Consider the following 21,965-nt stretch of genomic DNA (forward strand, 5'->3'; position numbering starts at 1 on the left):
TTTGCCGTTTGAGTTTTTGAGTATCTGCGGCTTCCTATGTCCGCAAAGAGTTGGACACGACCGAGTGACAGAGCAACAACAACAAGGGCTTCCGAGGTTGCTTTTATAATTTTAGAAAAAGTACAGATTATTAAAAGTCTGTAAGAACCAGATTCATCTGCAAAAAGCTCTCAGCTCCTGACCCCAAACCATCGCTCAAAGGGAGTTTTGTGATATTAAATACAATGTATGTGCATTATTAAGAGCTCTGAGATGACTCTAATTGAGAACTTCCTGTGCAGCCCAGAAGTGAGGATAAAGGATGATGCTGTGGTATAAATATCCTCCCCTCCCTGGCACTGGCACACACATAAAGGGCTTTTAACTTTAAGGGCTAGAGAATGCAGGATGTTGTCTGTTCAAGACACAGGCTACCCTTGGATTAGAAGCAGCTGATCAGCTCGGGATGACTGGGGGCCTTCCTCTGCCGGCCAAGGGTGAGGGGTTACGTGACTCCTGGTCACAGGGGACCTGTCCGCCAGATGGGGGCCAGCCCCCCGGCCTAGGCCTCACCCCTTCTGGACCCGTACTCCTGCATGGCACCTCCCACCCACCCCGGCCCCACTCAGGGATGGAAGAGGCTGCCAGGCTTTGTACATCAGTGAGTAATTTTCTTTGAAGCAAAGAACCGAACTGACCCATCAAGATGATCGCACATCAAAACGACCACCTCAAAGTGGCTGTTGTCAGAAGAGGCTGTCTCAGAGTACTACTTGAAAAGGTCACGTGCCCAGAGTATTATCAGCATGATATTTCAAAGCCCGGAGCACCAGCTGCCCAGGTTAACTCCCTTTCTGTGGGGAATTTTAAAAGCATCCAGGCTACAACTTCCAAAATCCTGGATGCACTCGGGAGAAAGGGAAAGAGCTAGGGAGATTATCCAGGCTACAGAGATGTCTTAAACCATTTATTTCCAAGGTTCTCCATCCAGTGAGTGGGGACCGTGGGAAGTGAATCCCCAGCCCTGACAGAGAAAATTGCGTCATTACTCATGATGACACGAAAGCCTCTGGCCCAAACCTGCTGATTCCATCTGCCAGGAGTCACCGTGTGCCCGTCAGGCATCCTTTCCCGGCCTCTGGGCAGCACGTGGAAACTGGGGCCAGCTACAAGGCTGCTGCTTAGTTTTTTAGTCCAACTCTCTGTGACCCCATGGACTGTAGCCCGCCAGGCTCCTCTGTCCTTGGGATTCTCCAAGCAAGAACACTGGAGTGGGTTGCCATTCCCTTCTCCAGGGGATCTTGCCGACCCAGGGATCGAACCCGCCTTTCCTGCACTGGCAGGTGGATTCTGGACCACTGAGCCACCAGTTAGGAGGCAGATGTCCCTAATCCAGGCTGCGGCCACCTCCTGCCCATTTCAATTAATGAGGCTTTCACTGCCACACAAGCAAGCTCACCATTGCTAACAAGCAGCACAGCCCAGCAGGCTGTAAAGGCCCTCAGAGCCAGAAGGAACTCTTTACAGTTCACACGCTTCACAGACAACCCGCTGAGCCCCGATCTGAGGGGAACCATACAGGGGTCCTGAGAGAGGGGGCCCCGGGGAGTCTGTGCATGTGGGTGGACACAGGATGCTGACTCAGTGTAGGCATTCCAACCAGACCGCCCAGCTCAGGCCTGAATAGCGCCACCTGGTCACACGGAGAAAGCGAAGCCTGGACAGGCGGAGAGTCCAGGGCGTGTGGACCAGCCTGCCCCGGGGTCACGTAGGGGCACGCGGTTCCTGAGGGAGGGAAGGAAAGAAGGAGGGAGGGAAGGAAGAATGGAAAGGAAGGCAGACAGACAAACAGAAGGATCTGTCCTGGCTCCACTTTCCCCCTCAGCTGCCGCCCGATCTCCTCCTTTGCCCTCCCCTCTTGGACTCCTCTGAACCGTTTCCAGGCAGGCTCGCCCCTGGTCACGCACCGGAGCTGCTCCTGTCAAGGTCACCGTGACCCTGAGGCTGCGCCCTTGGGCCGTTCTCTCTACATCATTTTCCCTGGTGATCTCATCTGGCTTTGCGGTTTTAAATGTCACCTATACATGGTGATTCCCAAGCTGGGCTCTCCAGACAAGGAGGTCCTTGTCTTGGTCTGGCCCCAGGGGTCCCACAAGTGAACACTTGTTCCCGTGCCTGCCACCACCCCCAGCCTGCGTCATTCAGCCCTCCCCAATTCGAGCCAACCCCAACCATCCATCTGTTCAGGCCTCAATTCAGGGGGTCCACTCTGATTCCTCTCTTGCTCCCCTCCATCCAGCACATCAGCAAACCCTGTCAGTTCTACCCTGAAAGTCTACCCAGAACTTGCCTCCTCCTCCTCCCCTGTCCTCACTCTCTTGGATTACTACCACGGCCCCCTGTGCCCCCCCAGTCTACCCTGGACGCAGCTGCAGAAGACCCTGCTCAGATGAGTGGCAACCAGCTTCACGCAGCCCCGACCTCCACTCCCCACCTCCGCCCCCTCCTCACTGCTCCCATGGCAAGGCCCTCCCAGGGCCACCCCTCGCCATCTCCAGGACTCTGCTGAAAACCTATCTGTTCTCAGAGTCCCCGACCCCTCGTCCAACTCTCACAGCACCCCCAACACTGCCGACGCCCACTGTCTCCTTGCTCATCAGCCCTGGTCACCAGCTTCCTGCATTCACCACTGCACTGCTGGTTTCCGGCCCTGACCCCAGGCAGCGCGAGGGCAGAGACCTCTGTCTGGCTCTGCTCCTGTTGCATCCCAGAGCCTGCACAGTTGTTCAGTCACTAAGTCGCGTCTGACTCTGTGATCCCGTGGACTGCAGAGACCTCCGTCTGGCTCTGTTCCTGTTGCATCCCAGAGCCTGCACAGTTGTTCAGTCACTAAGTCGCGTCTGACTCTGTGATCCCGTGGACTGCAGAGACCTCCGTCTGGCTCTGTTCCTGTTGCATCCCAGAGCCTGCACAATTGTTCAGTCACTAAGTCGTGTCTGACTGTGATCCCGTGGACTGCAGCACTCCAGGCTTCCCTGTCCTTCACTATTTCCACAGAGCCTGATGCAAAGTTGGCACATAATGGATGCTTGTTGGATAGACCGACAAACGGAGAGACAGATGGATAGACGAATGAATGGAAAACCGGGTGCCCTGAAGATGGATTCAACTGTGGTCCTTGGGCATCTCCATGGTACAGAGGAATCCAGCCCTGGTTCCGGCCAATAGGCCAGGAGATTCCAGCCCAGATGACGCCTCTGACAGAAGCCACTTCCCTCCCCCTGCACAGGGTAAGACAAGCGTGTCGCGCAGCTGTACTCTCTCTTTCAAAAGCAGTGTTCTTCTGGACTGTGGCTTGGGATCTGGTCCCACGAGTTTGGGCAGTCAGGGAAGAACAGGCCATGTTTTACACCTGTGTATCCTCAAAGGCCCACACTAGACCCTGACACACAATGGCAGAATAAATATTTCTCGAATCAATGAACAGATGTGGGATTACGAGGAGGCAGCTTGAGAACTTATCAAGAGCACACAAACCTCTGGCTGAAATGGTCCAGGGACTTCCCTGGTGGTCCAGCGGCTAAGACTCCATGCTCCCAATGCAGGGGGGCCCAGGTTCGATCCCTGGTCAGGGAACTAGATTCCACAGGCCACAGCTGAAGACCCCACGTGCCTGTGTGTGTGCTCAGTTGCACTCAGTTGTGTCCAACTCTTTTGTGACCTCCTCTGTCCATAGAATTTCCCAGGCAAGCAGACTGGAGTGTGTTGCATGACGCAACAAAAATCAAAGATCCCGCAGGTCACAACTAAGACCCAGCACAACCAAATAGATAAATATTGAAAAAGAAAGAAGCTGTCCAAAACAAAGGACAGGTCAGCACTTAAACCCTCTGTCTGGACAGGCGGGTGTAGACTGGGCCCTGAGTGGGTAGACCCTCCCTCCTGAGGGCACCCTCTCCCCCGACCTGTCCCCACTCCCCTTACCTGTGCTCAGGCGTGAGCAGCACTTCATCTTCATTAAGATCCCAGGCTCTGAGGTCAGCATAGTCCAGAAAAAGTAGCTTCTCTTGCTCCTGCTCCCTGCAAGGAGGTGAGAGATGTCAACCAGGGTCAGCCCAGGGCCTGTTCATCCAGCTCTGTCACAGGGCCCCAAGGGCATCCCGGAGCACAGCCAGGCCCAGGCACAGGGACCAGGGAGCCCAGGGCCCTATCTCCCTGCACAGAGGCTCTCAAACTCAGATTCCAGCAGTGGGGCTGGGGAAGAGGGTCTGCGTTGCCTGAAAGACGACAATTTACACCACACAACTTCAATGTGAAGAGCTGACTCATTGGAAAAGACCCTGATGCTGGGGAAGATTGAGGGCAAGAGGAGAAGGGGGCAGCAGAGGATGAGATAGTTGGATGGCATCACCAACTCAATGGACATGAGGTTGAGCAAACTCCAGGAGCTGGTGAAGGACAGGGAAGCCTGGTGTGCTGCAGTTCATGGGGTCACAAAGAGTCAGACACAACTTAGCAACTGAACAGCACCACACTGGGTCCTGGGCCTTGCCTTTCTGCTGCCCCTGGGCCCAGGTGCCCCAAGCAGGAGCAGCCCCTGTGCCCATGGCCGCCCTGGGCCTGCCTCTCCGGCCCCAGGGCTGCTCCTCCCTTCCTGCGCATGCTGCCCCTCAGCCTGTTTCTTCCCGCAGCCCTGAGCGCCTCAACTCCCTTTCCAATCAGCCCCACTGCAGCCCTGTGAGCTGGCCATTACTTTGCAGGAAACCAGCTCCCTCACCTTCGGCCCTGACCACACACAAATTCTGAGGGACACCAGTCCCCGCTTTGACCTTCTTATTCCCTCCGGCTGTTAAAGGAGTCCTGGGAGCCCCACCCCTCCAGCCCTTGCCTCACCCTCTGTGTGCGCACCCTGGCTTTGCCCACAGGTCCTCGGTCTCCAAGGTTTTGTCTCCTGCCCAGCTGCCGTCTTGGACTGGGCTAGCTGGATGACTGCCAGCCGAAGGGGGACAGCCCTTGGTCCTCAGATGCCCAATTCTGAATTCCACTTCCCATCACAGGCCCCAGCCACTCAGGGTGAAAAGGTCCCACGGGAGCCAGCTCATCGCCACTCTCCTCCTCCCTCTCACACCTCCTGCCATTCTCCACAATGCCGCCTGGGCACTCTCTCTTAAACACATGGGAAAACACCACGACCTGCTTGAGGGCCCTCCGTGACTCGACCTTGTGTTCACAAGGCCCGGTTCACTCCTGGTTGCAGCTCCTGCTCTGGCCTGCCCCCACACTCTGACACAGAGCATTCCAGTCCCAGCACCGTCTGCCCGACGTGCCTTTGGCTGTGTGGTCGTCCCACTGCCCTCCCAACTGTAATCGCCCATGGTCCAAGGACACGGACCCCCGGGGATCCCGCCCTAACCTTCAGGCTGGGTCAGGTGCTCCTTTTCCAGCCCGCTCTGTGTGTGCTCAGTCACTCAGTTGTGTCCCGACTCTCTGAGGTCCCCTCTGTCCATGGGATTCTCCAGGCAAGAATACTGGGGTGGGTTGCCATTGCCTATTCCAGGAGATCTTCCCAACCCAGGGATTGAACCTGTATCTCTTGCGTCTCCTGCACTGACAGGCAGATTCTTTACCACCAGTGCCACCTGGGCTATGAAATACCAGAATCACTGTGTTCAGTTTCCAGGGGAAAATACGATAATGCATGCCACACACGTGTTTAACCCTCTCCAGTAGGGCAAGAATATGGGGCTGGGAAAAACAGAGGCCACTGAGACGTTATTCCGATAAGAACCCGAGCATCTGGCAATAGCAGTGCCTCTCTCCATGTGTAACTTCCACAAAGGGAGCGTGCAGCCACTGAGCGAAAACAACCCGAGAGGTGCGAAGAGGACACAGAGAAGCAGCCTGTGGACAACGCGCTCCTGTCAGACGCAGTGCAGGTCCAGGGTGGAGTCCACCTGTGCCCCGGCCACCCCAGTCCCTACGGACAACGGAGGCGTGGGGTTCTAGTATCTTCACTGCAGGTGGGACCTCAGTGCAAGCCAACCACGTCATCTGCTTCCCAGGGGAGAAAGAGCACTTGTACTGGTTTCCATTCCCCCACTGTGCCTCCCTAAGGGATTTCTGGTTCTGATCCCCTGTGACTTTCGCTTTAAGAAACCAACTTCAGGCTTCCCTGGCGGCTCAGTGATAAAGAATCCACCTGCCAATGCAGGGCACACGGGTTCGATCCCTGGCCCAGGAAGATCCCACATGTTGCAAGACAACCAAGCCCGCGCCACAACTCCCGAGCCTGTGCTCTAGAGCCTGGGAAGCTGACTTCTGAAGCCTGAGTGCCCTAGAGCCCTTGCTCTGCAACAGGAGAAGCCACAGCAATGAGGCCGGCTCGCCGAAACTCTCACCTCAACTAGAGAAAGCCCGTGAGCAACAGTGAAGACCCAGCACAGCCAGAGCTAAACAAGTCCTTTTTAAAAGAGGAAAAAAGAAACCAACTTCTACGTGAGACAGGCTCACTGTAATCTCAGAGGGAGGGCAGGTGAGCTAGAGCAAGCGCTACAGGAACACTGCTCAGGGGCTGGCCTGGGCCAGGATGACTGGGAAGGCCAGCTCCTTATGGCTGCCCCTGACCCCCCAGCACTGTCAGAGCCACCATCAGGCTGCACGCCTCCGTGTCAAAGCCATCTGTTTCCTCCACTTCCCTCGAGCCCTTGGATGGGAGCTGAATGAGCGCCATACTGGCAGGAACTGGGCTGAATGGGGCTCAGGTGGAGAGAGAACCAGAGCTAGGTCTCTGTGCGTGCTCCGGTGCGGCGCTCTCTGCCTCGAAGATGCTATGCTGTCCTCTGACCCCCTGCCACTCCGAGTGCTGGTTACGCACCAGGGCATACGGGGCACTCACTTGGGAGGCCCACTGAGAAGGGAGGGGAGTAGGCTGCTTTATCCGGGGAGGAATTTGCTCTGAGTCTTCGAGTACAAACGAACGCTGTAAAATTACCGCTAACCTCAAAGAAAAGAAGATCGTCCCCGCTCACCTCTTCTCCTGCAGTAAGTAATCCAAGCTGTTGACATAGCACCCTGAGCTCCCAGAGGCGAGCTGGCGAAACCATACAGGAATGGGCGTCAAAGACAAAGACAAAGGGAGAAAAAAGACTGATCAATGTTAAGCCCTCTATTTAGTTTTCTTTTCTGAACAGGCAGTATATTCACTCAATTAAAACAATCGGAAGGCATAACGGCACACAGCCCACGGACTTCGCCTCACTGCCACCCCTGGCCCCCGGGGCCCCTCCGCACAGGTGGCCTCAGGTGTCCACTGCTGGAGACCCTGTTCACATAGAGAAGCAATCAGGAATACATCAGACTCTCTTTCAACACAAATGGTAGTGTAGTGCACCCGCTATTCTGTACTGAGCTCTGATTTTCAATTAACAATATGTAATCAGAGTCATTCCATATCAATACTAAAGAGATAATTAAAAAAAAAACACACCACTTCCATGGTATTCTGAAGTATGATAATGACACAATTTACTAGTTCACTACTGATAGGCATTTTGGTTATTGGCAATCTTGGGCTGTTACAAATAAATAGGTCCTATTCTTAGAATACATTTCCTGGATCTATGGGCGCTCAAATGTTCCCAAAGTCTTCCCAGCAACCATGGTTTATTGCTAGGAATGCAGTTCATCACTCAAGTTTCCACTTCAGAATTCCCAAGTCGCTGGACCACAGTTAGCCTGAGGCTTTGTGCCTGACCTAGCCCAGATCCATGAACTCAACCTGGGCTGCGAAAGCCTTGAGGGGCCCCGCATCACCCCAAGCATTTCTGTTAGGAGTTAGGGGCAGAAATAAAGGGGGAGACAGTCCAGCCTCAGGGGCTCAAGCTCCCAGTCACGAGGGCCCAGGGGCTGGGGAGAGGTCAGAGGGTGTGGAGAAAAACTTATGGTCAAGGGGAGGGGGCCAAAGGAGGGTAGCTGGGGTGTGGCTGAAGAGGAGTGGCTACAAAGGGATGGCCTGTCGATGACTCTGGAGAAGTGGCCAGAGAGGGGTGGCAAGGAGAGGAGGCCCCGACTTACCGAGGTGTGGGCGCCCATCCCAGGAGTCGCAGCCTCTGGGCTGGTCCCTGCCACGTTCCAGAACAGCTCCCCCAGTGAGGGCAGGCCTCCTAGTCGATCCAGGTCCTGGGGCTCCTGCTCTGACACCTCGGGGTGCTGGACAGCCAGCCTCCTCAGGCCCCGAGGCCTTGGGGCTGGGTCCCCCCTCTTGGCCTGTGGGACGCTCAGGTTCAGGAACTCCACAGGCGGCGGGCTCCAGTCATTGGAGACCGTGTTCCCGGTGGCCTTCATCTTGGGCTTTTTTGATGACTTGGAGGCTGGAGCAGAGGCGGGACTGCAGAGGCGCCGGGTGGGGTGCGGGAGCCCCTGGTACAGGGGATGGTCGAAGCAGCTGCCCTTCAGGCTGGGCAGGAGGATGGGCCTGGTGGTGGCAGCCTGGTCATCTGTGGATGGGACACAGAGCTGTGGTGTCCCCAGTGGCCCACCACCATCCCAGCCCCTGGGCCACTCTGACCAAGGAGGGGGCAGCAAGCAAGGGGAGCCTATCGACTGGGTTTTCCACTCCCTCGTGGCCCCAAACCTCAGAAGGGCTCCATCTGCACAGGTGAGAGATACCTACCTTCTCTCCAAGGAAGGTCTAGCACCGCCTTCCTGGGCCCGGCCATCGGCAAGCCGCTGGGAGTTTTCTCCTGGAAGGAACCACCTGTCAGGTGAGGCTAGCCTTCAAAAGGGCCGAGCGCTTGAGAGGAGGGCCCTGGGCCCCTGGGTGCCCGGGAAGGAACTGCCCTCCTCCAGCTCCACGCCAAGGACCCAGCAGATGCTCCATGAACATCAAGTTGCTAAGGTCAAGGAGGCTCCATCTGACCTCTCATTTCAAGGACGCGATGTGCAAGTGTACAGACATCAACATTTACAAAACCTGTATGAAATGAAAACCAGCACAGCCCAGACGAAAGGCCATATTCTAAAATGATATCCTGGGACTTCCCTTAAGTCTTAACCACTTCCCTAGTCCAGTGGTTAAGACTCTGTGCTTCCAATGCAGGGGGTGTGGGTCCGATCCCTGGTTGGGGAACTAAGATCCCATATGCCATGCAGCACGGCCAAAAAATAAAAATGAAACGACATCCTGTGCATCTTGCTTGCTTGGTGTCACCCCTGTGAGGTTGTCTGTTAAGAAGGGGCTGGACAGGGCTGTCTGGTCCCTGCCATCTCCCCAGCATCAGCACAGACCTGGCACACGGAAGGCTGGGTGCATCTCTGTTGAATGAATGAATGATTTCAAGAGACCCTGGAGCTCCAATGAGCCTCCTCCTGTGTTAGCAGCTGCCTGTCCTCAGCTAAGGTGGACCCAGCCACATATACAGACATCTCTCATCATAGCAGGCCCAGGCTCAGACAACCTGAAACGCAGATGAAAGGCTAATGTCTGAAAGACTAATGATCAAAGGAAATGACAGTTTACAAAAAAAGCTCAAATACTCAACAAGGGTTCAAACTCAACAATAATAGAAGAAACCCAAATCAATATGACTATGAAGTATTATTCAATAATAAGAAAACAATCAAAAACTTAAAAATTTATAACAACGAATGCTGGCATGGCTATGAAGACGTGCATGACTGTTAGCACTGTCTAACTGGTGTATACTTTCTAGAGAGTAATCGAACAATACAAAAATCACTGCGAGATGTCCAAATCAGGGAGTCAGGAACCCCGGAAATCTGTCCCTCCACAAATGCAATAATTAAGCTGGAAAAACCCGTCAGGACCAACACTTATGGAACTCTGAAACTAATAAAAAACTAACAACAATGAGGGGAGTGTTTAAAGAAGAAGGATCTGCTAGATGTCAGTACGCCTGTGATCTGCCTTTTGATCTGACCTTCCCAACACCCCAGCTCCCAGCTCAGGGGCAGCGGTGGGGGTGGCATTAGAGGTGTGGCTTGCTGGTGCCAGCAAGGCAAAACAAACTTTGTTCTTCAAGAACTGTGGTTGTGTGTGTTGATCTGTTTTGCAGCTCCCAGAAGAATCAACTCACGGTCTTGCTTTTGTTTTACACCCACTCCCGTACTGGAACTTTCTTAGGGCTGGAGTGTCCTGGGTGGCATCTATTGAAATCATTTAAAGATAAATCTACCAGTCAGAGCCACCTGGGGCAAGGAATTGACAGGTGGCACAAGCAGCCAGAGAGACCGAGTGGCCCAAAAAGGAAGGGGCTGAGGAAGCAGATGATGGAGGAAAAAAGTAAGTTTTAAAAAGTTCCCATGGGACTTCCTGGGTGGTCCAGTGGTTAAGATGTCTCACTTCCAATGCAGGGGGCATGGGTTCAACCTCCCGTGTTGGAACTAAGATCTCACATGCCAGTGTGGTATGGCCAAAAAAACACAAATTAATAACTAAACTATAAGTTAACAAAAAAAAAAAGAGAGAAAATGAGAAAATTCTGGACCGAAAAATATTCCAAATTTCTAAAATAAATAAATAGTTCCCAATAGAGTCTAGAAAGCCACATGCACGCCCAGGACTAAGGCATGCCGGTGAAAGACCCAACAAACCCATAGCTTTCTCCTCTGTTCACTGTTGTTATTGTTGTTTGGTCAACAACAACACAACAGTTGTGTCTGACTCTTTTGCAGCCCATGCGACTGTAGCCCACCAGGCTCCTCTAACCGTGGGATTTTCTAGGCAAGAATACTGGAGTGGGTTGCCATTTCCTTCAGGAGATCTTCCCGACCCAGGGGTCGAACCTGTGTCTCCTACATTGGCAGGCAGATTCTTTACCACTGAGACTACTCATTAGGCTCCACATAATTAGGGAGTGAAGGTTAAGGCAGAGTTGCCAAAGGCGTGGCTAAGTGTTGAAGGGAGACTCCAACTCAGAACCAATCTGCAGACCCTGGAAGAGTTTCGTCATTGTTTGGGCTCTAGGCATTTCAGGAAATCTATAAAATTGCCAGCTGGCCATAAAGCTAAAGAACAATAACTTTGGGGACTGCATACAACAAAATAATTGTCTTTTGGGCTTCCCTGGTGGCTCAGATGGTAAAGAACCTGCCTGCAATGCAGGAGACCTGGGTTCAATCCCTGGATTGGGAAGATCCCCTAGAGAAGGGAAAGGCTACCCACTCCAGTATTCTTGCCTGGAGAATTCCATGGACTGTATAGTCTGGCCATAAAGCTAAAGAACAATAATTTTGGGGACTGCATACAACAAAATAATTGTCTTTTGGGCTTCCCTGGTGGCTCAGATGGTAAAGAACCTGCCTGCAATGCAGGAGACCTGGGTTCAATCCCTGGATTGGGAAGATCCCCTAGAGAAGGGAAAGGCTACCCACTCCAGTATTCTTGCCTGGAGAATTCCATGGACTGTATAGTCTATGGGGTCACAAAGAATTGGACATGACTGGGCAACTTTCACTTACAAAAATAGTTTTGAAAAGTCATTACATGAACACCACCACTCACAGCCAGTGGCAACAGTGAACTCTCATTTCCAGAGTTACTACGTTATAACAAGAAAACTGCCCCAAACCAAGCAAATGCTTTGCTGCTCACAAGTCCATGGAGATGATAAGATAAAACATAAAAAGAATCAGAAACTGCTGATACAAAGAGACCAATTCCACGTAAAAAGCTGTGTGCTGAGGGGATGGGGGATGAGGGGGTGGGAGGGGGAGGCTATGTTCTCCCTTTCAAATCGGTTTCTTTTCTGAGCACAAGTGCTTTCTGTGTCTTCCTAACAATGCGGAGCTCACTAAGTTTAGGAGACACAGCACAGCCTTTGTTCCAGTCCAGAGTCGCTGGCTTTTGCCATTCCACTTTCATGATTATGACAAGCAGCTCACTCTGGTCCCTGAGAGCTCAGCAGTTGAGGGCTCTGGATGGGAGGATGATGGGGTTGCCAAGGGGTGGGCCATCCTGATGAGTGAGGAAGCTGCACTTTCATCCCCACACTGAGGCGGGGTGGGGTGGGGTTGGGGTCCGTGCTCTTCCTGCATCACTTGAGTGCACAGTATCTCCATAATCCAGTGCCAAGCCCAGAAGGAAGCTCAGAAAACTAGGCGGACTTCCCTGGTGGTCCTGTGGTTGAGAATCTCCCTTGCAATGCAGGGGATGTGGGTTCGATTCCTGGTCGGGGAGCTAAGATTCCCACATGCCTCGGGGCAACTAAGCCCACATGTTGCAACTAGAGAGCCCACACATCACAGCTAGAGAATGAGCGCCACAACTGCTGAGCCCGCGTGCAACAAGGGAAGCCACGCACCACAAAAAAGACGTAGCACAGCCAAAAGAAAAAAAACTAGGTTGTTGATGCTATCGTACATTTATGTGTCAGCTTGGGTGGCCTTAATGAAATACCATAGGCTGGGGGGTTGCTTCAACCACAGATTTATTTCTCACGGCTCTGGAGGCTGGAAGTGGCAGATCCAGGTGCTGGCAAGGCAGGGTGCATTCTGAGGGCTTTTCTTGTGCTTTGTGGCGGGACTGCCATCTCTCTTGACCTCTCTCTTATGGACTCATGGGACAGGAAGTGAGACGGGGCAGGGAGAGGGAGACAAAGTGAACCTAAGAGTGGGCACTGGTCTCTTCTTTTGCTAAGGTCACTAATTGCAGCATGGGGTCCCACCCTCATGACCTAATCTAACCTTAATTTCCTCCCAAAGGCCACATTTCCAAATAATATCACATTGGGGGTAAAGGCTTCAATGCAAGCATTTGGGGGGAGATGGACACAGTTCAGTCCATCGTGATATGCAATATATCAAACATTACTATGCTAGGTACAAATCAAATGCATCAATTTGAATGGACAATACACATGCAGAAAAGGGAACCACAGTGAGAATACAGCTCGATGAACTTCCACCAAGTAAACACACCCAGGTAACCATGCTGTCGTAGCTGTTGTTTAGTTGCTAAGTCATGTCTGACTCTTTCGAGACCCCGTGGACTACAGCCCACCAGGCTCCTTTGTCCATGGGATTTCCCAGGCAAGAATACCAGAGAATTCCTTCTCCAGGGGATCTTACCGACCCAGGGATCAAACCTATGTCTCCTGCATTGGCAGGCAGATTCTTTACCAGTGAGCCACCAGATAAGCCCAGGTAACCATGACGCAAGTCCAAAAAATAGCATATACCAGCACCCCAGAGTCCTCCTCACACTCGCTCCCAGTCAGGACTCCATCCTCTGCTCGAAAGGTAGGCCTAACCCCGCAGATGTGTCTGCCCGTTTTCCGAGTAATGTGTAATGAGTCACACAGTGTGCATTCTTCTGTGTCCGGCTTCTTTTGCTCAGGGCTGTGTTTTCAGGGCTCTGCAGGGTTTCATTGTGTGAATACAGGCTCAACTCTTCTACTCCAGAGGGACACATTCGTTGTTTTCAGGTTTTGACTACTATGAATAATGCTTCCATGAACACTGTTACACTTGCATTCTGGACACACACAGCCACATACCCACACACCCAGCCACACGCATTTCTGTGGACAATGCACCTAGGTGTCAAATTGATGGGTCACAGGAATAGTTATGTTCATTTGCGGTAGAAAAGGTCAAAGGATTACAAAGAGGTAGAACGGGTGGGACCTCCCTGACAGTTCAGTGGTTAAGAATCCGCCTGCCAATGCAGGGAATACGTTTGATCCCTAGTCTGGGAAGATTCCGCATGCCTCAGGGCAACTAAGCCCGTGCACTGCAACCACTGAAGCCCACGTGCCTGAAGCCCTTGCTCTGCAACGGGAGGAGCCACCGTAAGGGGACGCCTGTGCACCGCAACTCAAGTAGCCCCTGCTCGTGGCAACTGAAGAAAGCCCGAGAGCAGCAGCGAAGACCCAGCACAGCCAAAAATTAAATAAATAAATAAAGAATTCCACATGACCCGCATCCAAATCTCTCCAATGTTAATATTTCACTACGTTTGCTTTATCACTACCTCCAACGTGTGTGTGCATGTGTGTGCACATGTATGATCTTGACTGTTGAAGAGTACTGGCTACTTTGTAGATTCTCTACATTTGGGTTTATGTGACGCTTTGTCATGACTGGATTCAGGTTATATGTTTGGGGCAGGAACATACAGATGCAGTGGTATGTCCTTTGCAGAGCCTCATATCAGAAGGCACAGATGTCAATTTGTTCCATTAATAATGTTGCTAGTAATAACTTTCATCTCCTGGCGAAGCTGATATCTCCACCAGCATATCACTGTTTTCTTTTTGCTGTAATTAATCAACATCTTATGAGAAGATCCTTTGAGACTATGTAAACACCCTCCTTCTGATCATACTTTCATTTCCTAGTTTCAGCATCAATTGATGATTCTCACCTCAATTTTTACAGTAATGGTTGAAAACCCGTGTTTGTTTTTAATGACTTCAAATTTTGCAAAGATCTTAAAGTAATAACCATTGTGTGTGTATGTGTGCTCAGGCCCTTCAGTCGTGTCTGACTCTTTCTGACCCTATGGACTATAGCCTACCAGGATCCTCTGTCCATGGGATTCTCCAGGCAAAAATACTGGAATGGGTTGCCATGCCCTCCTCCAGGGGATCTCCCCAACTCAGGGATCGAACCCAAGTCTCCTGTGTCTCCTGTATTGCAGGCAGATTCTTTTACCATTTACCACAGTAATAACCAGTACTTCTCACAAATCAAATGGGAACTGGAAGATCATTAGACAGTTCAGTCTTTCAGTCATGTCCGGCTCTTTGTGACCCCATGGACTGTAGCACGCCAGGCCTCCCTGTCCATCACCAACTCCAGGAGGTTACTCAAACTCATGTCCATACAGTCGGTGATGCTATCCAACCATCTCATCCTCTGTCATCCCCTTCTCCTCCTGCCTTCAATCTTTCCCAGCATCAGGGTCTTTTCCAAAGAGTCAGTTCTTCCATCATCAGACGTTTACCATTAAAACATCCTGAGAGTCCCCTTCAAAGATTAAAAATAAACAAACAAAAAATGGCAAGCTGGTGGTGGCACTGGAGATGGCTGCTTCTCAGGCAAAGTATAACCCTCCCTTGAAGGCCTGAAAGGCAGCCAAAGAAGACAAGATCACTTCTCCTCAAAGTCTCCACTTCTGTACAAACCACCTGCAGGCAATCCTGGTGCAAGCTGAGAAAAGACGTTTGGCATGCTCAAAGCATCTCATTCTAGAAGAAGCACACAAGGTCACCCAGGGCAGGGGTGCGGGCAGGATCAAGGTTGGCAGATCTGGAGGGCTCTGGGGTCAGGTCTTCTCTGAAGACAAAGAAGAAGATGAACTTTGGCCCATGTTTCCAGGACAGTCTCACTCCTGTCTGTAGTTCTCCCCAGGCTGGGACCTGCTCATCTGCTCAAACACCAAACCCGACACAGACAACCTGCCGCACCAGCTGGAACCCTGCTCTCCTGCGGCTTAACTAGCCAGGCTCTCTGGGGGCAAAGTCACCGAGCGAACTGACATAGAAGCAGGTTCTGAAATTTATAAGTGGACTTTCATTGTGCTGTTTAGTCTCTAAGTCTTATCCGACACTTTTTGCGACCCCACGGACTGTAGCCCACAAGGCCCCTCTGTCCACGTGGTTCTCCAGGCAAGAATACAGGAGTGGGTTCCCATTTCCTTCCCCAGGGGATCTTGCTGACCCAGGGATCCAAACTGAATCTTCTGTATTGGCAGGCAGGCTTTTTTTTTTTTTTTCTTTTACTGCTGCGTCACCAGGGAAGCCTGTAAGTGGACTAAGAAGTCCCAAAAACTCATTCTGAAAGCTGAGGATTAGAAATAAGAAAGATGAGGGCTGGAGAGAAAGACAGCCTCCAGGTTAGCTCACAAACTCAGCAACCCACAAAGCAGCTGCATGGAGGACTGAGGACCGTGAACGGAGTCTTGACCCAGAACATGATTCCTATGGGATGCAGACTGACCTGGGCACTGGACAACAACTTGCCCCAGCGTGTCCAGTATAGTTCCACTCAGCAAACCCAATTTAGCACGTCTGATGCATCAAGCCTTGTGTTGAGCCCTCGGACACCAAGGAAGGGGAAGAGAAGGTCTCTGCCCTTGAACTTGCAGCAGTGGGAGGTGTCTGCCAAGAGACAGACCCAGGGTCACCAAGACTCCAGCAGATGATGGAGCCTGGGCCCCACTGCCCCAACAGGTGTATTCAGATTGGCTGGCTGTGAGCAGGCTCGTGGGCTAGGGCCACCTGCCCAGTGGGCAGCCTAAGCCTGGTTGCCGCAAGACACCTGTCACTCAAAGCTACCGCACTGTCAGTGGCTGTACAACAGTCCAACTTTCCCTATAAAGGAGACACAGCCGCCGGCTGTTTCTTTCCTCTCCAACCCACAAAGGAATACATTTTCATGCTTGTACCTGTTGCTCCTGGCTTTTACCAACCCCTTCCCTCCAGTTCCTTAAAAACATTAGCATCTTCAATGAAGAAATGAGCCATGCTGCTGCTAAGTCACTTCAGTCGTGTCTGACTCTGTGCGACCCCATAGACGGCAGCCCACTAGGCTCCCCTGTCCCTGGGATTCTCCAGGCAAGAACACTGGAGTGGGTTGCCATTTCCTTCTCCAGTGCATGAAAGTGAAAAGTGAAAGTGAAGTCGCTCAGTCGTGTCTGACTCTTAGCGACCCCATGGACTGAAGCCTACCAGGCTCCTCCATCCATGGGATTTTCCAGGCAAGAGTACTGGAGTGGGCTGCCATTGCCTTCTCCAGAAATGAGCCATGGTACAGTCTAATAAGGGATCATCTTTTCTGCCTGAATCACCAACTCTGAAAACTGCAACTCATCGGAGCTAAGATAATACTGATTTTAAAAGCACTGTGGGGACTTCCCTGGTGGTCTGGTGGTTGAGACAAACCAAGGGGCACTGGTTTGATCCCTGCTCTCCCTGGTCAGAGAACTAAGATCTCACGTGTTGCTTCATGTGCCAAAAAAACAGAAAAGCCCCGTGACTTTCTGTTCAACAAAGAAACATAAAAAGCTGCTAAGTGAACGACGGCACAAAGGAAGTCACCATCCAGCACGGGGCCCAGCTCAACGCCGAGCTGTGAAATGGAAACAAAGACGCATTCCAGAATGGATGAAAACGATAATTACGGTTAGTAACAGGCTCCAAGCACTGCGCACGAGGTGTCGAGACAGGACGCAGCGGGAACAAAAGCGATGATGTCAGGGCCCTGCGCCAAACAGGGAGACACACTTACTGTCTCAACTTTACTTCTGCAGTTGTCTCCCTCCCAAGCCCCCACCACCCAACATCCAGGGCCTGTTCCTCCTTGTTCTCACACATATTCTTTCCAGGTTAAGAAAACCATCTTAGGGACTTCCCTGGTAGTCCAGTAGCTAAGACTCCAGGTTCTCAAGGCAGGGGGCTTGGTTCAATCCCTGGTAAAGTAACAAGCTCCCACGGGCCGCAACTAAAGACGTGCATGCCGCCACTAAGACCTGACACGGCCGAATACACCATCTCAGAGCATGGGCCTCTGGTCCAGCCATGCTCCTTCCTTCCCAGTCCAGCCCAGGAACCGGGTTCCATCTTCCAAACACACCCCACTGCAGGGCTGGTGCTTCCCCAAGTCCCTCAAACCCCAGCCCAAAGCTGTTAATGCTCGGCCTCTGTTCCCAGCCTCTCCCACTCTTCAGCATGCTCTCATGTGTGATTTCAGCACATCACCTCACTTTTTTTGTTCTTTTACTTTCCAGGTTACAAGAAAAATAAAACAATCTGTCTTAAAACGTGACTACCAGGCCAAATAATTACAGGTACCAAAGTGTTTTGAGCCTTTGGTATATAAAGAGATCCAAGATTAACTCAGAATATAAGTGTACTTCTTACGAAGATCACTTCTTCAAGATGCCATATTCCTAACACCGTGCTTTGTATCTGTCCTTTTAAACAAATATTTAATAGCTCAGGAATGTTAGTCAGGGCAGAGGCTGCCATCAGCAAGGACTCAGCTCACAATGTGAAAGATGAAGCGAGATGAGTTTTATCCACAAAGAAAAGCCAAAGAGTCTCCAGCATCATAAACCACACATCCATCAAACTGAGAACAGGCTGGGAAGAGAAAGCCTTTCTGGAAAGAAAAACAGCAGTGACCCTTTGTGCCCTGGGGAACATGAAAAACAAGCAAACAACAACAAACCATCAAATCAAAACATAAACTGATTCCAAATCAGTCTGAAGAAATTTCACCCCAACAAAGCAAACCGCGGCTTGGCGACTGCGCCACCGGGGGAGACCAGGGCCTGCCCATCTTGGTCAAGGCAGTCCCAGAACAGATCAGAGTCAAACGCAAACACGTAAACACACCCGTAGAACCAAGGAATCCATTAAAATACAATACAGAAAGAGAGCTGACCAACGCTGGGCTTGGGACCTACCGCAGTTGGGCGGGGGCGGGGGTGGGGGTGGGGCGAGTGGGCGGCGGGGGAGGGGGCGTGGGGGGCGGGGGAGGAGTGGGGGGCGAGTGGAGGGAGTCGGGGGACGGGGGGTACTGTTGCTGCCATGCGGCTTGAGGATCCTTAGCCTCAGTTTCCTCACCTGTACAATGGAGCTGACCAGCCTACCCCCTGAGTCACAGGACCAAAGGCCCCACCGGGCGCCCACACCACGGAGGCCTGACAGGGCGGGACTCAGGAGGGCCCGGTTGGTGGCAGGGGACCCGGCCAGCTATTGGGGAAAGGAAGTGGGTAGAGGCCTCTAGGGTGGTGGGAGTGGAGGACGGGGGACCGGCGGGCCGGGTGGGGACAGGCGCGGGTCTCCAGGGCCTCCCCGCGCCCAACGCTGACCTGGACACAGCAACAGAACCTCGGTACACGCTGCGTCCGCTATGGCTGCTCTCACAGCCCCCTCACCCCGCCGAGCAACACGCATGCGCAGCCGCACCACGTGCGCGCCACATGCCCGCCCTCTAGGGTGCGCGCCTGCCCCGGTGGCTCATCGCAACAGTCTGCTTCGCTCCCACTGCTCCTACTCAGACCCCACCCCCTCAGGAAAATCCCGGCGGAAGTCGCCAAATCCTGGGCACGATGGCTTCCGTTTTTCGGTTGAGAACACCGAGGCCCAGGGGAAGAGGGCCACTTGCCAAAGGCACACAAACAGAAGGAGGTGGCTTCAACATTTCATTCCAGAACAGACCTGCCCTTCCCACCTCTTTGGTCCTTTTTGAACTGTGAGACCCTACAGGCCTGTTGTGTTGAGAACACTCCGCTCGTAACCACCAACCACATTATGATTCCTCACACGTATCTGAGTGTGTATGAATAGTCATGTGCACTTTGGAGGATGCTGGCCCTCAGATTCACACTCAACAATGGATTGAGCCCCAACCCAGTGCCTGGCACGGAGCTGGGCCATTAACACATTATTCCTCTTTATCCGGAGAAGGCAATGGCACCCCACTCCAGTACTCTTGCCCGGAAAATCCTCTGCCAATTCTGTCATCAGTTAAAACCCCCATCCTGCTCTTCTGGGGGACTGATTTTTAGTTAAGTGAAAGTGAAGTCGCTCAGTCGTGTCCGACTCTTTGCGACCCCATGAACTGTAGCCTAAGAGGCTCCTCTGTCCATGGGATTTTCCAGGCAATAGTACTGGAGTGGATTGCCATTTCCTTCTCCAGGGATCTTCCCGACCCAGGGATTGAACCCAGGTCTCCCGCATTGTAGACAGCCGCTTTACCGTCTGAGCCATCAGGGAAGTCCGATTTTTTTTTTTTTTTTAATTAGGCATCACAAATAACTTATTAAAATGATCCCCTGGCATGGTTTTTAAGACAGGATGGTGGTAGAGCTGCTGCTGGAACTCTGGGGAAGCCCATACTCTGCGGGAGCCCCTATTCTGGGACAAGTGATGGGTGGGGAGGCAGCAGCCCTCCTGTGCTGAGAGGCCCTCCCAGCAACATTGCTTCTTGATTTTCTTTGATCAATACCTCTAGGGGTTTGGGCCCTTTAATTCACCTTACTTCCAGTTGTCAAAAGGGATAATGGGGAGGTTCAAAGGATCCTATCTGAACTTCTTACTGTTCTTTTGAGAATTTCTGCTGTTTTAAATGTTTTAAACATACATAGGTTAGACCCATTTCAATGAACATCATTTCTAAGTTTAAGATAGACAGGCAAAATTGAAAACAACTTACACAGTAATAATGCTTTTCAGTATATAAATGCTTCCTCCAATTTTACCTCTTCACAGCAGGCTGCTGCTGCTGCTGTTAAGTCACTTCAGTCGTATCCAACTCTGTGCGACCCCATAGATGGCAGCCCACCAGGCTCCCCGTCCCTGGGATTCTCCAGGCAAGAACACTGGAGTGGGTTGCCATTTCCTTCTCCAACTAGCTGATTTCAAAATTATTAGAGAAAAGATTAAAAATCAAAACCACAAAGAGGAGAAAGACCCAAATGTGGCCAAGGGGACTAATGTGATTATGTGAATGACTATTAAATCTGTCTTTGAGCTTCTTGGAAGCAAGAAGCAAAGTGTGGGGAGATGAAGGGTTACATGCTTCTCTATATAATACAAAGTCTCTGTGGTCAAAGGAAATAAATTTTTTCTCTTTATTTTCCATTCCAGGAGTAATTTCTCATGTGGGGTTTTATACAAGGACATTGCATAACAAAATGAATAAAGTTTTCAAAAACCAGGTGCAGCAGAAGACAGATAAATAATTGTCCCATGTAATGTGTTTGTCCATTCAGGAATCATTCAATAAACACTGAGCACCTACCATGCCTTGGCTGCCGAGATGCAAAACACATGCAAAAAGATAATTATCCTGCAGTGTAATCAACTGTAATGGAGGTATCCTTGATGCTTTGGGAGTACCCAAGTGGGATGATACCCTGCAAATATGCAAAGACATGAAGGCTAATGTTGCATCTGAGTACTGAATTGTCACCTCTCAGCAGGGCAGGACAGGACTCAAAGGTGACAGCCAGCTTGACAGGAACCTGGAGGACCAGCAGGATTCAATTCAGTACCGAAGGAACAGAGGCCAAACAGAGATGGCAGGAGCTGGGAACAGGGTAGTTACAGGAGTACACACGGGAGTCGGTGGGTAGGCTCCAGCAGGGGCCATCCTGGGGCTACTGCTAAGGAAGAGCCACAGCCTGATGGGGGAGGGGGCAGAGGGAGAGACGCGAGGGGAACTCCAGTGAGTCAGCCCAGAGGACAGATCCCACTACCTGGATGAATGGACTCAAAATGAGTTCAGTTGGCAACCAGGTGAATTTTAAGGATCCACAGAGTGTCCAGGGGGTGAAGTCTAATACAAAGTTATTCCTGTAGGTGAACAGTAGAATATCAAAACAAAAACTGGTGAGGGTGGCGCTGTGCAAGAATCTGCTGATGGACCCAGAGCATTTGAGAACTAAGATACTCCCCGCTGGGACAGAACTGAGATCGGAGGATGAGGACCGAATAAAGGGTGTATACTATGGGCTATCCTTGGTATGTCACTTTTCCACTTTTTTTTTATTCTTTAGACCTGTATGTGTTTGTTATTGGCTGTATGGCACGTAGGATCCTAGCTCCCGGACAAGGGACTGAACTGGAATCCCCTGCATTAGAAGCATGGAGTCCTAGCCACTGGGCAGCCAGGGACTTCCCTTTCGACCTGTATTTAGAAGATGATTTGGGCTCAGGCTCTCTGATGTCATTCTGGGAGGAGAAAATTTTTTGAAGCTTCTTCACTGAATCTTCTGCTTACTCTGAGGGTTAGTCATTCAGTCGTGTCTGACTCTTTGTGACCCCATGGACTTTAGCCTCCCAGGCTCCTCTGTCTGTGGGATTCCAGGCAAGAATACTGGAGTGGGTTGCCATTCCCTTCTCCAGGGGATCTTCCTGACCCAGGGATTGAACCCAGGTCTCCAGCATTGCAGGAAGATTCTTTACTGTATAAGCCGCCAGGGAAGCCCTACTCTGAGCTGAACAAATGTCCAG

The 21,965-nt window shown here is 51.6% G+C and overlaps 1 protein-coding gene and 1 non-coding gene across 7 annotated transcripts in view; one reads left to right on the plus strand and one right to left on the minus strand.

The window, feature by feature from the left end:
- FAM178B (family with sequence similarity 178 member B) overlaps window positions 1–18,917 on the minus strand; it is a 109,138-nt gene extending 90,221 nt beyond the window's left edge. For 4 of the 6 annotated variants that reach the window (XM_061431556.1, XM_061431554.1, XM_061431555.1 and 1 more), the window contains exons 1-5: window positions 18,818–18,917; window positions 8,651–8,720; window positions 8,053–8,474; window positions 7,008–7,069; window positions 3,964–4,059 (exon numbers count right to left, since the gene is read on the minus strand). In XM_061431556.1, the coding sequence (XP_061287540.1) occupies window positions 3,964–4,059; window positions 7,008–7,069; window positions 8,053–8,474; window positions 8,651–8,696 (626 nt within the window). In that variant the 5' untranslated portion in view covers window positions 8,697–8,720; window positions 18,818–18,917. The other 2 variants (XM_061431552.1, XM_061431553.1) reach the window with 2 other exon arrangements.
- Window positions 3,542–3,615, plus strand: TRNAW-CCA (transfer RNA tryptophan (anticodon CCA)). Its single transcript has one exon. It is a non-coding gene; the product is annotated as a tRNA-Trp (tRNA).
- Window positions 18,918–21,965: the final 3,048 nt, after the last annotated feature.

Source organism: Bos javanicus, chromosome 11 (assembly GCF_032452875.1).
Source record: "Bos javanicus breed banteng chromosome 11, ARS-OSU_banteng_1.0, whole genome shotgun sequence".
Lineage (NCBI taxonomy): Eukaryota > Metazoa > Chordata > Mammalia > Artiodactyla > Bovidae > Bos > Bos javanicus.